The sequence below is a fragment of the Chiloscyllium punctatum genome, chromosome 9 (genome assembly GCF_047496795.1).
Source record: "Chiloscyllium punctatum isolate Juve2018m chromosome 9, sChiPun1.3, whole genome shotgun sequence".
NCBI lineage: Eukaryota > Metazoa > Chordata > Chondrichthyes > Orectolobiformes > Hemiscylliidae > Chiloscyllium > Chiloscyllium punctatum.
The window spans coordinates 42,729,344-42,746,655 of record NC_092747.1 but is presented as its reverse complement, the minus strand read 5'-3'; the positions used below and the strand labels follow the sequence as shown (position 1 = coordinate 42,746,655).

The following is a 17,312-nucleotide window of genomic DNA, read 5'->3' as shown; positions in this document are numbered from 1 at the left end:
TTAAGCAAAGTTATTAAAGGGTGTGGGCCCAAGACAGATCTGGAGTTAGGCCATAGGTCAGCCATGATCTCCTTGAATGGCAAAACAGACCTGAGTGGCGTACACCTGCTCCTATGTTCCTTGTTAATGATAAAAGAGGAAAATATTTCTAATACGTGGAATGTAGGACTAGAAAAATGTCTATGAATTATTAATTTGTAAATGGTTAACAAACATTATCAAGTTGTTCTCCCCACTACATGGAAGAGTGGGCTTGTCTGTCTGTTTGAACAAAATGCATTAATAACTCAGATAAAGTAGTAGGTAGAAAACTTGAATAGAGTTCTTTAAATTGATATTACCTCTATGATAATATCTCATAGGTCATACTACCTAAAAATAAATTATCACCCATCCTTAGCTAATGACAATTGTGCTGGACAACATTGTGGGCTAATATTTTATCATTTACTCTAATTGTTTTGTGCATTGTTATTTAGGTGGGCAAAACATCTGATCTGCAGAGTCTGTGGTAATACAAACAAAGAATCCCATCAAAAAGAATGCAGTACAGTGAATGACTACATTCTCAGAGACTATAACAAACCTGACCTTGAAAACTTTACACTGGAGGAGTATACTGAAAAAGTTATACAATATGGTCTCCAGATGGTAAGACTTTACATTTCTTACTGTTATCAGGAACTCTCATAGTTACCAGAAAGCAACAACTATCATTAAAGTTACAGCTTTGAAAGTTATAGACTGGTAGACATTTGTCTTCTAAACTGTGGGATTATTCAAACCCCATGTTACACACTGACTGAAATTTGAACCTGATGCAGTAAGAATTTCAGAATCTAACCAGTGTGGGTCACATACTTACTTCACCTTTTCATACTGATAAGTTCAAACTTGTGCAGCAGCACAAAGAATAAAGAACTGGCATTTGTAAAGCACCCTTCTCAAGGTATCTCAATGTATTTTGCCACAAGTGAGTTATTATGAAATGGAGCCACATTTATTTGAAGGGAAATTCATCAATTAACTTGTAGATTAGTAGAAAGTACGGTCAGAAAATGACATTAGAATCCTTAAGAGGTCACATAAACCTGGTGTAGTGTCAGTGATTAAGTTCCTACCTGTTTCAAATGGGAATTCCAGAAGGTAACTATAATAACCCCACCCCAAATCCGATCCCCTGGAAAATCAGATGGCTTCAAAACTTACATCAGATGAGGAGAGGTAATAATACAGCTCTTTTTAAATCACAAATTGCACAGTAAGGAGACCAAGATTGAGTCCTCTATTACTTGCCCTGTCAACATTGGGAGCTTTTTACTTTATGTATGGCAACAGATTACATTTTCAGCTTTTTACGTGGAAGCAGAGTACAAGATACATCCCTGAGGAATATTTCTGCTCTGCACGTGGACACCTGAAATTTAGAACCAGATGCATTAAGAAAAGCTGATAGCTGTTCACAGAAGCTGTAGCTGCTAGTCAGGATCAGTATAGGAAATTTTTATGGTGTTTTTCTTGCTATTTTGATTAAAAGGACAATTGAAAACTGTTCTATTACTGATCTTGTGATATCCCCACAGACATTGTTTCTTCCTGAATGAAACAAACAGAAACATTGCCCCTAAATGCAGACCAACTTTGATCTATTTAAAAAATATTTTAAACTATTACTGATCAGTAATTTAGGAGATAGAGTAAATTCAATTTGAGAAATAAAACGTACATAATGTTGTAATTAAAAAGTTCAAATGTACTTGCTTTGGGCCACATGTGTGATTTAAGTTGCATATGATTATTTTCATTCTTTACTCTTCTTGGTTTACAGCTTTTTGCTGTCTCATTCCCTCTGGGACCATTTATTTTCTTCTTAACCATACTTTTCGATATACGTGTGGATGCTAAACGACTGTTATTGATGTACAAACGTCCCATCGCTCACATGGCTCAAGATATTGGTAAGGAATTGACACTAACTTCATGTTAGATAAGCCTTTAGCTTCTGTTCATGCCTCCCTTGGCATCTTTCAACAGGCTTCAGGCTCTCACTACCATTATAAGCAGCAGCTCCAATTGTCCCGCCTCTCTCCCTCATCAACCTTCTTTGCTGAGTGAGACTGCTGATGGCTAATCTTGCTGTCCAGCTCACTCGACCCACAACAAACCCTGTGGACAGTGCCAATAGATCAGCTCTCATCATCCCTCCCTATATCTCCCTCCAGAACTTCCATTCACTTGTGCTGTCCATGAACTAATTGTGGATGATTGCTTTGACATCATGACCTTGTTGAAACCTTCCCCTTTAATGAAGGGCCCAACATCATCTACTACTTCTCTTGTCAAGAATAATATGGTGGCAGTATCTCACTTTTTTTCTAAATCTCTCATTGCTCTTTCATCATTCTTTACTGTCCTCCTAAACACTTTGAAGTGTTTTTCACGAAAGATGATGTATTGCTTTCCACATTTAACCTCTGCAGTGAGTGACTTATTATCATTGATTAATTCAATTATCTAAATATTCCCTTGCTCCTTAAATCACTACCCCATATCCTCCCCAACATCTCTATCTCTCGAGGTCAATTCCCAATTCACTGTCAACCTCCTTGACCTTATCAACTCACATGGTCTTACTAATCCCATTACATCAATTAGTTAAAGCCATTACTGATTATTTTCATGTAAAACCCATCATTCACATTCTCCTTTCATATTCCCACCTCTCTGAATCCTTCTGAAATCACCTCTGGAAAAAAACAATCCCACACTTCATTCATGATTACCTTTTTAAAATCCCAACCACTAACCTTTGACCCTTCATTCACTACAGCATTGCTGCAGCTAGTAATTTGCTCAACTTCATCTTCTGGCAACCACTTACTGTGAAAAACTCATTGTTGCTTAGGACCGAACAGCATCTCAGGGCATGATCTATCAGACACACCCCTCATTTATGAGTTTTGGCATCTGGCATTCGCCAACCCCTCGTGACCATCATGGCATCCTTCTGACAAACTTGCACACTGCTCAGGAAGCACAGGCTATAGGACACACCAATAATTTGCTTTGCAAGGCTGTAGGCAGGGACGCCACAATCAAGCACAATCACAATCACCCAGCTCACAGACTGGACTCAGCTGCACCTCAGGGCTGCTTACTTGCTCTCTTAGCATTTCTCAAGTAGCGCCGACTCACATTCTCACAGCATTCATGCTTTGGCTTGCTTTCCTCTGCAAATTATCACAAAAGATATAACCAGAGAGTTTGCCTTGCTAGTCAGCAGTACTCAGCCAAGAGGATGGGCATCTTGCTGCATGGCAGTGAGCTACATCAATCTCATATCTGTACAACCTGCCAGCAGCTTCTGAGGCAAACACACTGCAGGTATAACAAGAAATCAGCAATGCCTCAAAGTCTTAGAGGAATAGTCCATGGAGGCACCAATCAGTCAGGAGTCTTTGGACAGTAAGTCAAGTGCAGCCTATAATACCATTCCAGAGGACAGACTACAGTCAGGCATTTGGTCAAGGTGTTCTTAGTCAGAGATTCATGCCTCTGCAGTGGAGGGAGTGGGTCAGTTACCTGGCATGATTGTCTCATCTGCCAGGGGCTGGGGGGAAAGTTGAATGTGTGCAAACTCATGTAGACAGGTTGGATAAGCATCACAGGTTGGGCTACCAGGATGCTCAGAGCCTCACCAATGTGTCAAGGTGGAGGCTGGACATCATTAATTGAAGATCACTCACTGTTGCCTTCCATTGTGCTGGAAATTGTAAGTATGCAATGGAAAAAAAGTGGCTGTGAACACATAAAAGTGAACACACTTTCTCACACTCACAACCCCCAACCCAGACAGACAGACACACACAGACAGACAAAGACCCACATGCACACATATATTTTGTGGGGTGAATTTGTACTTGCAGAGTTACATTGCACTTTGCTCAAAAACTGCATACATTCATGTAGAGCTCTGAGCTCAAAAACTGCATGAATTTATGTAAAACTCTGTTATCTCACTTTTTAGATTAGAATCAATCTAAACATCATGGCATAGACAGAGAACCCAGGGGGCCAACACCTTCAACATATTGTCTACCTATCACCATTGTTAGCAGCTAACCCGAGAATGCAACTTTTAAAAAAAGGTTTTGTGATTTACACATGAAAGAAGTGAAACTATCACTGTATTCTAACAGATGAAAGGCTTAACAGACAATCAATTTATCAATGTATAATTTCAGTTACATCACACAGCAAATTTTTGTTATAAACTCTGTGTTACGATCGAGCCCTCCACAATCACCTGATGAAGGAGCGTCGCTCCAAAAGCTAGTGTCCTTCCAATTAAACCTGTTGGACTATAACCTGGTGTTGTGTGATTTTTAACTTCATTCTCCTCCAGGCTGGAATGTTTGAAGTATTATGCTTATGTTTGCAATATTTTCTTCCAACAATAAGATCACTAAAAATCCTTTCTTTGCCATTTTCTCTTTTTTGTTTTTAGCTTTAGTTAGCTATAATATAGATGACACTAATTATCCTGTTCTTAAATCAATTTTCAATTTTTAGCTCAATTCTGTGTAGTTAATTTATTTAAGACTTAACAGGAAAGTATATCCCGGTGAAATGCTGGTGCACCATGTATTTCCTCTGGTTTGTGATATTGGTCATGACTAACGTGAAGTGTATGTTGATAGGTCACTGGTTTACAGTATTGGATCTTATAAATAATGTTGCCGTGGTGACCAATGGCTGCATCATTGCATTCACTTCAGAATTCGGGAGGGAGAAGCCCTTTTATCAAAAGCTCATCATCCTGATTGGGTTTGAGGTACGGCAATCTTTGAATAGATGCTAAATTAAATAATCTGCTGGATTAAGGTCTGCTACAACATTTTTGGAAAAAGAAAAATGAGCAAGGTTTTAATGGAGCTGTAATTTAAAAGGTACGATATCAGCGTACATGATTAATCTCCTTACGGATCTGTGTTAGAGAGAACAAAGTTTGTACCTTTTTGATTGTTTTGGTCTTTTTTTAAAATAATAATGGCAATGACAAATTAAATAGTGGCACAAGGAGCCAGAGAGTGCACTGAGGTGAAATGCTGGCCTTTCACTCTTAGACTTGAACTCCACTGATAAGCTGGAAGTTTCGGCATGGTTCAGTGGTTAGCACTGCTGCCTCACAGCGCTAGGGACCCGGGTTTGATTCCAGTCTCGGGTGACTGTCTGTGTGGAGTTTGCAAATTCTCTTTGTGTCAGCGTGGGTTTCCTCTGGGTGCTCCGGTTTCCTCCCACAGTCCAAAGATGTGCAAGTCAGGTGAATTGGCTATGCTGAATTGCCCGTAGTGACCAGGGATGTGTAGGTTAGATGCTTTGTCAGGGGTTAATGTAGAGTAATACAGTAGGGGGAATGAGTTTGGTGGGTTACTCTTCAGAAAGTTGGTGTGGACTTATTGGGCCGAATGGCTTGTTTCCACACTGTAGGGATTCTAAGTTTCCTTCTCTTGCTAATTTGATTTGCATGTGTTTATTGGTCTGTAGGATGAGAGTATTGCTGACAAGGCCAGCATTTGTTGATGATCCCTAATTGCCCTCTTGAACATCTGTACTCCTTGTGGCCTAACTACACTTACACAGTACCATTAGGATAGATGTTACACCATTTTGACCAAATGATAGTGAAAGAACAGTGATATAGTACAAATCAGGTAAGAATGTGCCTTGGAGAGGACCATTCAGGTTGCTATGTTCCCATTTAATTATTATTTCTAGCTGGTAGAGATCATAGATTTAGAAAGTTATTAACAAAGGAAGTTTAGTGAGTTGCTGCAATTCATCTCAAGAAGGCACTCACAGCTGCCATTGTGCAGTGAGTGTGAATGGAGGGATAGATGAGGTACCAATGAGCTTGCTGAGCTACCTGATGTGCTGTTGGAGCTGCACACATCTAGACAAGTGGAGAATGTTCCATCACAATACTGACTCGTGTCCTGTGGTTGGTGGAAAGATCTTGGGACATCAGTAGATGAGTAACTCGGTGCAGAATTTCCAGCCTCAGGCCTGTTCCTGCAGATACACTATTTTTGTGACTGGTTCAATTCAGTTTCTGTACAGTGGTAACTCCAAGGATATTGTTATCAGAGGATTCAGTAATGTAATAGCACTGAGCATCAAAGAACAACATTTAGATTCTTTCTTCTTGGAGATTTTTATTGCCTGACACTTGCATGGTATGAATGTTGCCAGCCACTCATCAGTCAAAGTAGGAATGGTATTCAGATCTTGCTAGATGTGAATGTGGACTGCTTACTAGTGAACACCATCTGCTGGTGGTTCAGTCTAACAGCTATGTTCTTCAGATGCGAACAGCTTGGTCAGTAGTAGTGCTGTTACCACAGTTATAATCTACATACTGGAAATATATTTTGACTGATGTAATAAGTAACATCTACTGTAGTGCTATTTCAAGACCTTTCCTCCTATTAGCATCTTGCCTATCTGATATGCTTGGAATGTTTATTATGTCCTCTACCATTGCAAAGTATTGACTTGAATCATTTGCTATTTTGCTGTTCTGTAATCGAATCCCCCATCACAATCCTCCAAGGATCCCACACTCACTGTAACTGTTTTTAACATCTATCTAAGGAAGCCCCTCCTAGGCTCTTCCTTGGACACCTGGTCCATCTACCCAGCCAGGCTGAAAATATGAAGAGTGGACAGCTTTTCTTACCCGTTGGCCTCGTAGAGCTCGACTTTCTCCCGTTATCTGCCACAAACCAGGGACAAAAGTCATGGTTTAGCGTTTTATTGGAGATTTATTAATAAATTGATTTTAAATTTCATCAGCTGTTAAATGACCTGCTGTAACATCCTCCAATTTACATGCATTTAGTTCCATCCTGCAGTAAGTTTGATCTTAAATATGTCATATTTTAAATTTAAGTGCTATTTGTATTAGTATAATAATTACAATAGTTTTTGGTGATCTACATACTGGAAATATATGTTGACTGATGTGATAAATACTCCATTCTACTGTAGTGCTATTTCAAGAAATATTGTGTAGTCAAATTAGTAAGAGAATATATTTTGTATCTTTCAGCATTTTGTGTTTGTAGTGAAATTTCTGCTGTCAACTTTGATGCCAAATGTTTCTCAGCAGATACGCCTGGCAATGAATGAGGTAATTCTTTGGCAAAGTAGCAATCTAAAATCCTTTGAGTTATAAGTGAAAGTTGTCTCTATTTTACAGCATTGAATTTGTGTGGTTAACTATAGGAAATTGTGCATGTTTATGTACTAAACACGCTAAAAGAACACGCATACTAAGGCAACACGTCAGAAAAGCTCTAAATCTCTAAAGTCCCATATGGTCTCTGTGCTTGTTATCAAATATAAAAATGTGGAATTATTAAATCAGATTATAACACTTAAGGAATCAATTCAGCCCATCTTGTCTCTGCAAGAACATATCACCTAATAACTTTCCTCTGCTGTTCTGTACCCCTGCAAAAGTTTCTTCTTCCATTAATAACAAAATTATTTTCAAAGATACTATTGAATTGGCCTCCACCATAGTCTCGAGCAATGCATTCCAAATACTGACAACATGTGTGTTTTAAAAAAAAACTGCATGTGGTTGTTGCTTCTTTTGCGAATTACCTTACATCTGTATCTTTGGGCTCTCCATCCTTTCTGTAACCCCAATGATTTTGGATCCATGTTGGTACTATCACTTTAATTCCTGAGGTTTAACTTTGCTCACAAGTCTGCTGCTTGCCACTTTACCAAATGCCTTTTTATGATCATAGCACATGATAATAATATTACATCAAACCTTCAACTACCTTCTCTATAACATCATCAAAAAATTGAAGCTAATTAATAAAACACAATTTTCCCTTAACATTGTGGGTGGCACGGTGGCTCAGTGGTTAGCACTGCTGCCTCACAGTGCCAGGGACCTAGGTTCGATTCCAGCCTTGGGCAAATGTCTGTGTGGAGTCTGCGTGGGTTTCCTCCCACAATCCAAACATGTGCAGGTTAGGTGAATTGCCCATAGCGTTCAGGGGCGTGTACATTAGATGTATTAGTGAAGGGTAAATGTAGAGTAGTAGGATGGGGGATTGGTCCTGGTTGGGATACCCCCTGAAGGGTCAGTGTGGACTTGTTGGACCGAAGGGCCTGTTTCCACACTGCAGGGATTCTATATCTGTTCTGACTTTTGCTAATTAACCCACATTTAAGCAAGTCACTGTCAATTCTATCTCATAATGTAATTATTAAAAGCTACCTTACACCAAGGCTAAACTAACTGGTCTTAGTTGATGGACTTTTTTGAACAAGGGAATATCATTTATAATGAGCCCATCCTCTGGCACCTCCCCTGCGTCTTATGAGAATTATAAAATTATGGCAATTGGCCACACAATTTCCTTCTTTCCCTCCCTCAGTATCCTTGGATGCATTTCATCTGGACTTCGCAACTTATCAACTTGAATTCAAGCCAGCCAAACAATTACATTGTGGGCTGAAGGGCCTGTTCCAGTTCTATGCGAAAGTGAGGACTGCAGATGCTGGAACAGAGTCAAGATTAGAGTAGTGCAGGAAAAGCACAGCAGGTCAGGCAGCATCTGAGGAACAGGAAAATGGATATTTGGGGCAAAAGCCCTTCAGGAAGGACTTTTGTCCGAAACGTTGATTTTCCTGTGACTCGGACGCTGCCTGCCCTGCTGTGCTTTTCCTGCACTACTCTAATCTTGACTCTGTTCCAGTTCTATGTTTGACCTTGCCCTTTATTCATTTCTAACCCAGCCAGTGTCTGAGCAAAGTTTTTATTTTGTTACATCCTCTTCCAATTATGATTTGGGCAACATCTTTTTGATAAAGTTCGATGTAAAGTAATCATTTACTATCTCAGCAATGCCTCCTGCCTCAAATGTAAATCTCCTTTCAGATCTCTAATTGACCCTTGTCCTTCTGTTAATATTTATGGATGCTTATAAAAGAAATTATGTTACATATTTTTGTATTACTTCTCAGTATCTTGTGATGCACCATCTTCACTCCTCTTATTTGTTTTATGAATTCCTGTCTGTACTTTTCAATATTGAGCCTAATTCTCAGTTGTTTCAATCACTCAACAGCCATTTTTTTGGCCTGCTTCATCTTAACTTTCTATATATTTCTTTCTTCAGGGTATTCTGGATTTGTTACCATGATCTTTGACGCTCAAACAAATGTAACATGACTGTACTCAAATGATCATTTCTTTAAATGCAGTCAATAGTTCATTGCAGTTTTGCCTGCTAACCTTTGATTCCACTTTATCTGGGACAGACCTCTTCTCATCTCATTTAATTCCCAAGTAATTATTTTTATTCTGCGTTGCGCCTTGGCCCTTCTCTTTCCTGATACCAGCTCCCTCCACCAGGTACTGAGTGTATTTGAAATGAGGGAAAAAACCTTTTCCCCTGAGATCTGCAAGTGACCCCAATAGATTTTACTTGGTGGGTTTCAGGTACAGAGAATTACCAGCCCATTACTGAGTTCATACCAACACTGGTGGGATGAAGTCCTTCTGGGTCTCAATTGGTAGCTAGGCAGGAAGGTCTGTGGGCATCAGGGCAGAGACAGAAAGGTAGCAGAACCCTCCCATCCAATTAAAAGTTCCCTTGCCATGCACATCGAGGGAATGTATGAAATTCTGCCAGTGGACCGGAGCTACCTTGCCGTTCTGTATTTATGATCGAATAAACTTACTGCTTAAATAAATAAACCCAACAGCTACTCACCTGATGAGCTGCTCCTCTTCTGTGTTACTCAGATTATCTTTATATATTTGCTTATTATTGTTTAAAACCCTGAGAGTATAACATGTAGAAGACTGTTTTAGATTTGGATTAAAGATCTCCAGCATACTTACTCCAACCTGCTCTCTCTCTCTCCACACTATTTCTATCGTGTTGTCCTTTTCATACCCACATAATGATTTCTCCTGCGTATTTTTAGCCAAATCACAGCCGGATTCAAGGAAAACTCCAAAATTAATAAGTTTTTAGTTCCAGGGTAATTTTCTTAACATTTCTGTTTCTATTGTACATTTCTGACTATGCACAGATGAACAGTGTTAAATAACAGAATTGCATTGTTATTGTTCCACTAGGAAAAAAGGAAAGCAAAAGAAGTGGAAAATGACAAGGCAAGGCAACATGTAAGTTGCTGAAATATTTATTTTTTATTTGCAATAATCAAATTTGTGTTTACTGATCACTCCATAGCTTAATGTTTAATATAATTTTATGGGGCTTTCTATGCATTGGGAAGCATGGTGACGTCAGCAATTGTAAGAACAGAATACATGGTTATCAATGAAAACCATCATATCCATTGTTCAACTGTGGTAGGGATTTTCAACCTCAAATTTGATGGAACCAGTTCTATCAACTTTTACAATCCATAAGTAATAGTACTTAATGATCACAATTGCCATTTATTGTATAAAGTACAAATTAATACTAAACATTGCCCTGACATATTAGCTGTCATTCCTTAGTACCCTTACTAGAAGTTTGTGAAGTGAAGATTTATGCCAGATGCATGGAACAGAAACTTAATGGTCCTTGCTGGCAGCCTGCTCTAGACACATTCACGTTTTTATGGGATGAGCTGGGTGCTCCTGGATTGCTGGCTCTTTGTAAGATCAGTCAATGGGTCTGAGAGGTCAGCTTCGCTCTCCCACCTGCCCTTCAAATCATGAGCCCTCCCATCTGTCTCATTCTCCTACCCAAATCCCACTGTGACCCCTTCCCCTGACACTTATGTCCATCCTGGCTCAGACACATTGACTCTGGTGAGTACTTGTAGTCCCAGCGGTGGCCACTGCTCTCAGTGGCACTGTTGTTGCTCTGGTGGAAATTCTATCTCAGAGCACTATTGGCAAATCTGATTGGTTGGCAGTTTGTTGAAAAGGGATTTAGGGCGGAGTGAAGGACTGAAAGTTTTGTCTCCAGCCACCTACGTTTCTAGGAAAGTGAGATGTCTGTGGGACATCACTGATTGGTCTGTGTGCATTCTCTGCCTAAGCAGGATGGGAAATCCTGTAATTTAAGCCACTGAGGCATTTAATTCACTGAAGAACAATAAGGTACATTGTGAGAGTTGTCATCTTTCAGTTAAGTGACAAAACCTAGATCCTGTCTGCTCTAACAAGGGATAAAAGGTTCCACAAAACTATTTGAAGATTACCAATGTTCTCCAGGCCTCATTAGCTCCCTTAACAGCATCCCTTATCTACTTGCTATGTGTGAGATCTTACAATCAGAAATTGTTGTATTTTTCTAATTTACAGCAGTTACGGTGCTGCTGTGCTATTACATTAACTGAGAAGCTCTGAGAAGTTATCAAAAATCACCTCACAAAATGGAAACTGGACTTTTTACTTGTGCTTCAGATAATCTAAATATCAGAGGATTTGTTTTGTTCTTCTTGATGATAAGAAGATACTTGTATTTTTGTACCATCTTTTAACATCAGGAATTTCTTGTTGGACAGAATTTCATGACAACAGTGGACCAGTTGTTAGAAAAGATGAGCTAATAAACATTTCTTTTTATATTACAATTAGGACACATTGCAAGAATTTTGCAGAAAACACAAATATTGCTAATGATTTTGAACAGCAGTCGGAAGTGATACCAAAACCAGGGCATTGTTTCTGTTCACAGGCTTTTCATGGCACTAATGATTGCATTTGAACTTTTAAAAGGACATAAGAAGAGAATATGTTAAAATTAGAGAAGTGTAAGTCATTCCACTGAAAGTGATGGGCAACATGAAAACATGAATGAGAAAATCAACAAATAAAAAATTCTAGTGCCATGTTAACAATAATTTTAATATTTAGATGTGTTACAAAAAGATACCCAAGAAATGCCAAATAGGTTTTCAGCTGATGCCATGGAAAGAGTTACAGTGGCGATTTGGGAGGTGGAGAATAGATCTCTCAATTGCAGCTTGGATGTAAAGCTTCCTTTACCCAGTACCAATCAATTATACAAAGTTATATTGTTGCATACAAGACAGCACTTACCACACTAATGTAATGCTTATAATTGTGCGTCCAATGCCAGTTAACAATAATTTGGATTATTGGGTGCTGGAAGTAATTCTACAAGATTCGGGCATGTGGAATCCCTAACATTAACACCAATATGGTAGAGTGGGGACTTTAAGATTTCCCATACTGTACCAGAGATCTTGGTCAAGAAGATGCAGAGGAGAAGAAATATCTATGCATAGAGAACCAGGAAACCTTTCAGGCAAATTCTTCAAAGTTAGCTGAGATGAGCAATGCTGGGTGTCAAGACCAGACTTGGATATAGTGCCACAAAAAGCTCAGTAACTTTGCCAGCATGTTTTCAAATGCTGGTATTGGACCAAGTGAACCATTATCCTCAGCCACCACGCTATACAATACCACACCCCTAACAGTCACCTGCCTACAGTGTCTGTCAATCAGGACTCATACCCAACATTAATAATCTTCACTTCACTTTTAAACATTTTAGCAGTGCCTCAAGCCTTACAGACACATTGGCCAAGTTGATTGCATTAAGTTCACTGGCATACTTCCCTCTCTCTCAGAGCATGACTTGAGGGCGAGTGCTATTGTGTCTTGCAGCACAGTTTGGAGTGCAGTTGTTTGCAGTTTACCTAAATAGGGAAAGAAATTGAACAGTTACAATTATCATTGCTGAATACTTTCATTAGACAAGGAGTACACAAGTCTAAAAGACATCTATCAAAGTGAAATAACTGCACAGAGGCCGATACCTTGCCACCAAGTCACCTTTTGTTTACACAAGCACAGTACGTAGTCTCTGAATAGTTAGCTCTGAGCCAGTCCCTAGAATAATGAGACTCTCTGAGTCTCCTGTTTATATCTGTCAGTCAGGACTCCCTGATTGGGGCAGTTAACCTGGGCCAATCAGGCATCTCACAATGAACAAGATCCACCTGGCCAACCTCGTTCCAATCACTACATCCCTCCCCTGCCATGTCCAGGGATGTAGACCTGTTCTTTTTCTCGTAGTTTCTTCTGGGACATTTTTGCCTGAGGTTGGGTTTCTCTGACTCTGACTTGGACCCAGACAACATGCACTGGACCGTAGCCTATCTTTTGTACCTGGAGTGTCTCAGGAGCATTTCCTCCTCTTCTTCTGGCGAAAATGGTATTACCGCTACATCCTTCACGGTATCTGAGGTTTCTTCAACACTAGGTGGAGGGGGAAGAACCCACAGTTTCTGACAGGCCTTCTGACTGTTCTTAAGGGCCAGGCATGTTTTGCTCCTGCCGTGTTTGTGTGGTATCAACTTTCATATGATCCACAAGTTTGTTCAGGACTGCCTCTCCTACATGAACTTGTATGTCTCGGGACCTGACCTCACATCAGCCTTGCCTTTTACCTATACACTGCCATTTCCATGGTTCCAGCAGCAAACGTCATCCCCTGAAATAATAAACTGTCTCTCTCTCAGACGAGGCATGTGGTAGGCATTGGTGTTCCTGACATGCTGTTTCATCCTCCCACCCAGGTCCAGGAATATCACATTTAACCCGGTACAGAGTTTCCTCCCCATCAGAAACTCTGCTGGAGCTGTCATTGTTGTTTCATGAGGGGTGGTCCTATAATCAAACAGGAACCATGACAGTTTGGTATCAAGTGAAACTGTAGACTGTTTCTTTAAGCCTGCCTTCAAAGTTTGGACTACTCTTTCCATTGCACAGTTGTAGTATCTGTTTGAAGTTCAATTGGGCTTCAGCAAGTAGGCACTTTTGCCTGGTTACATCATTAATCCCACATACCAAATGGTCTCTCAGCATTTCATTCAGGGTTAACTCAAAATTAGATGCCTCTGTTAGTCATTTTAACCTCATCAAAAATTCTGATAAAGATTCTCCTGGTTCTCGGACTGGTGAATAAAACTGACAACATTTCAGAATTACAGGAGACTTGGGGTTACACTATTCCTTAACTAAATCTGTCAACTCTTGAAAGATGTTAGTATCTGGTGCCTCAGGGAAGGTTAGGCTTCTAATACCCAAAAAAGCTGCAGGTCAGCAAGCAGTAAGAAGAATTACTCATTGCTTTTTCTCTGCCCTGATGTCATCTGCCCAGAAGAATTAATGCACTCTTTCCACATAGTGGGGCAGGACCAAACAAGTTTCCTAAATAAAGGCACGATGCCAGAAATGTTTACTCCAACTGAAAGAAGATTGTGGCAAGTGAATTTTCTTCAGGAGCATGCTTGCCGCTGAACTAACTACACAGAGGCTGGTATTCCACTATCCAGCTAGCTCAGTGCCAGTCCCTAGAATGAGGAGAATCTAAGACTCCTGTCAGCCAGGGCTCCCTGATTGGGGTTGTTAACCTGGGCCAATCAGGGATCCCATACTCAATGGGATCCTCTTCGCCAACCTTGTTCCAATCACTACACAAAGAAGCTGGTTTCAAAAGACCACAGATAAAGCTGTGCAATGATAACCTTGATTCCTTGGGAAGTACAGAAGGAGAACGTTAGCCCTATTTCATCTGCTGAACGCTGTGCCTGGCTGTCAGGTAAGGACCAAGCAAGGTTAGGCAGTGAAAATCTCTGTGGTTAATAAATTGTTAGTACTCACTGTCAGCTGCACATTGGCCACTTAAATAGACATTTGAAGGTGCCCGAGAAATCCTGACTTGCAAGAGTAAGGGAGAAATCAAAACATAAATACTTGTTATGTGCTTACAATTTTTCTTCTCATTTTGGACTCAGGAAAAGATAGACATAAATGTAAACATCCCTGAAGAGATATCCGATCTGCACTGAAATTGAATAAATCAGGAGCTGTACGTGAGGATTGACATGATCTTATCAAAATTAAATATATATGATGCAAACTAAAGGAACAAAGAAAAATTAAAATACTGGAGATATTGCAAATGTGGCTCGGTCCCTGACTGCGAAAGCCCGAGGCAGTGGGGAATCTTGTCTGCCTCCTGTTCAAAGATGGAAAATAAAACTTTGCTCACCTCAGCTTTTTTTTTAGTGTGCAATGTTTGCAAGTGACTCCCTTTCTGGATTCTGTTTGGCCTGCTGTGTGTTTCCTGTATTTGTTACGTCATACTTGCAGTATTATTCTTTCAATGTTGTGAAAATGAGCCATTTCATTTTAGCAAAATCACAAATGAAGTTAGGCACAATGATCTAAACTTGAAATAGGATATTTCAGAAGTATGTAAAGTAAGGGTTTGGGATGCCAGTTCAAGAAATCATGTTTGATGCAAAAGCTCACATTCAATCTGTATGGATGCAACAATATGCACAAGATTGTTCAGGTTGCTGGGTGCAATACAAAGATGTTCAGGAATACTTCTTCTGCTCAGTGCTTTTCATGACCAACAGCATAGTTTCAAAGCAGGATGTATTGGACTTGCAATTACACTGCAAACCTTGCCTAGTTTTAAATGAAATGTTACAGAGATATCCCTAAAGTTTCAGGAGGACCAAGCCTCCATTATTTATGATTCCATGTGAAGTACAAAGTAAAGCAAATTTTCATAAACACTTTACGATGATAATTCACATTAAAAAGCAGAGCAATTCATTCAGAGTGGTCAATACTCTTGATCGTCTATCTACGCCACAACTAAGATCATCTGCTTCCACCTCTGTATCATCACCAACTCTGTCCCTACTCAGTTCCACTATTTTTGAAACACTTATCTATAAGGAATACCTTCAGACTGGACTTTTCCAAAGTTCAACTGGCCAGTCACCTGTATTCTACCCTTCCTACCCTATTTTAAGCCTAACCTAAACCCTCCTTATACTTAAAGTCATCCAAAACTCCCCTGCTCATGTCCTAATTTTCACCAAACCCTGTTCATCCATTTCTCTCCACTACATTTGTGTGTGTCACTCCCAATCAACATTAGCTCCAATTAAATAACTCCTCCAATTTTAAAATCCTAATCCTCATGTACAAAACCTTCAATGACCTTATCTCTTTTACCAGTCCATGACTCTGCAATCTTCCGAGATACCTGCACTTCTCCAGTTCAGCCCAATAGAGCACCTCCAGTTGTACTTGCTCCGTCACTGGTGATTGTAACATCACCTTCCCAAGGCATTAGGTCCTCCAATCCTGCATTGAGCTACGCCTCTTCCACCTTGTTTCTCTTTTGTATGGGTCTACCTCTCCGGTCAGGTCTTTTTGTCATTTGCTTTGGTTCAGTTTGTGGTTCAATGACAAATTTAGTTTGTTAGCATTCTTATGAATTGCTTTGAGATGTTTTACTTCATTTAAGGTGCCATATAAATGCAAATAATTGTTGTTAAAACAACATATGTATTTCTTTGCCCCCACCCCCATTGTCGGCTAGGATTGTTAACAACACTATTATTGGAGAAAGCATGGTTTTGTTTTACATCTGTTTGTGACATGGCCAAGTACATTTTTATTCATTTTAAATATGTCTTATGTTAACACCAGGCCGTGCTCTGTATATAGTCTTTCATTTCAACTTTTGAAAAGATAGTTAGCAAACCAATGAAAAGGTATTTCTTCCCTCTTAACCCAGCACTAATGCTGACATGCACCACTCACGTATTATCAGATGGGATTCCTGCACTGAGACATAATCACATACCTGGAAATATCTTAATGCTTGTACTTGTAATGTTTACACTGGCAAATAAAATATTTGATCTCAGGTTGTTGAATTTATGCACTTAAAACAATATACTAATAATTGATAAGTTTGCAGTTTGCAGCAACATTCCTAAAGGTGTATGAAATTCCTATGTGTGTTATTTTCAATACCGTAGTTCAATTCTCTGCATGTAGCATTTGTTAAATGATATATTATTTGTGCCTGTAATGATTTTCCTGCAAACATGAAGAATAAATCAACTTTTCTGATATCTACGATTAAAGGAAATGTGAACTATTGTTGACTACGAGCTCTTCGACACAATCAGCTCATTGTCAGGAAGGGCTGTTCAAAGTGTATTATATTTCAGTAAGATCCAGAGACATATGTTATGAAGGTGCTACATATAGTAAGTAGTACTCTGCCAAATTGTGGGAAAATACAGAAACTCTTGAGCTAACTTATTGAAAGCACTGGTGGATCTCCAAAGCATTTTTTCCCCTTAGGGCTCCTTGACTGAATTCCCTCAAGTCTGATGGAAGCAAGCTTTCTTGGAGTTATTCAATGAAAGTTCAGTTCTGTGGCTGAATCTTTTCCCCATCTGGA

At 39.6% G+C, this 17,312-nt stretch overlaps 1 protein-coding gene across 1 annotated transcript in view; it reads left to right on the top strand.

Annotated features, from left to right (window-relative positions):
* The window catches only part of LOC140481337 (anoctamin-7-like), a 72,007-nt gene extending 55,056 nt beyond the window's left edge, over positions 1 to 16,951 (top strand). The window contains exons 17-22 of the mRNA XM_072577352.1: positions 480 to 651; positions 1,829 to 1,958; positions 4,701 to 4,834; positions 7,112 to 7,192; positions 10,175 to 10,222; positions 14,827 to 16,951. Of these exons, the coding sequence (XP_072433453.1) occupies positions 480 to 651; positions 1,829 to 1,958; positions 4,701 to 4,834; positions 7,112 to 7,192; positions 10,175 to 10,222; positions 14,827 to 14,880 (619 nt within the window). The 3' untranslated portion in view covers positions 14,881 to 16,951. The remainder of the gene's footprint in view (positions 1 to 479; positions 652 to 1,828; positions 1,959 to 4,700; positions 4,835 to 7,111; positions 7,193 to 10,174; positions 10,223 to 14,826) is intronic.
* Positions 16,952 to 17,312: the final 361 nt, after the last annotated feature.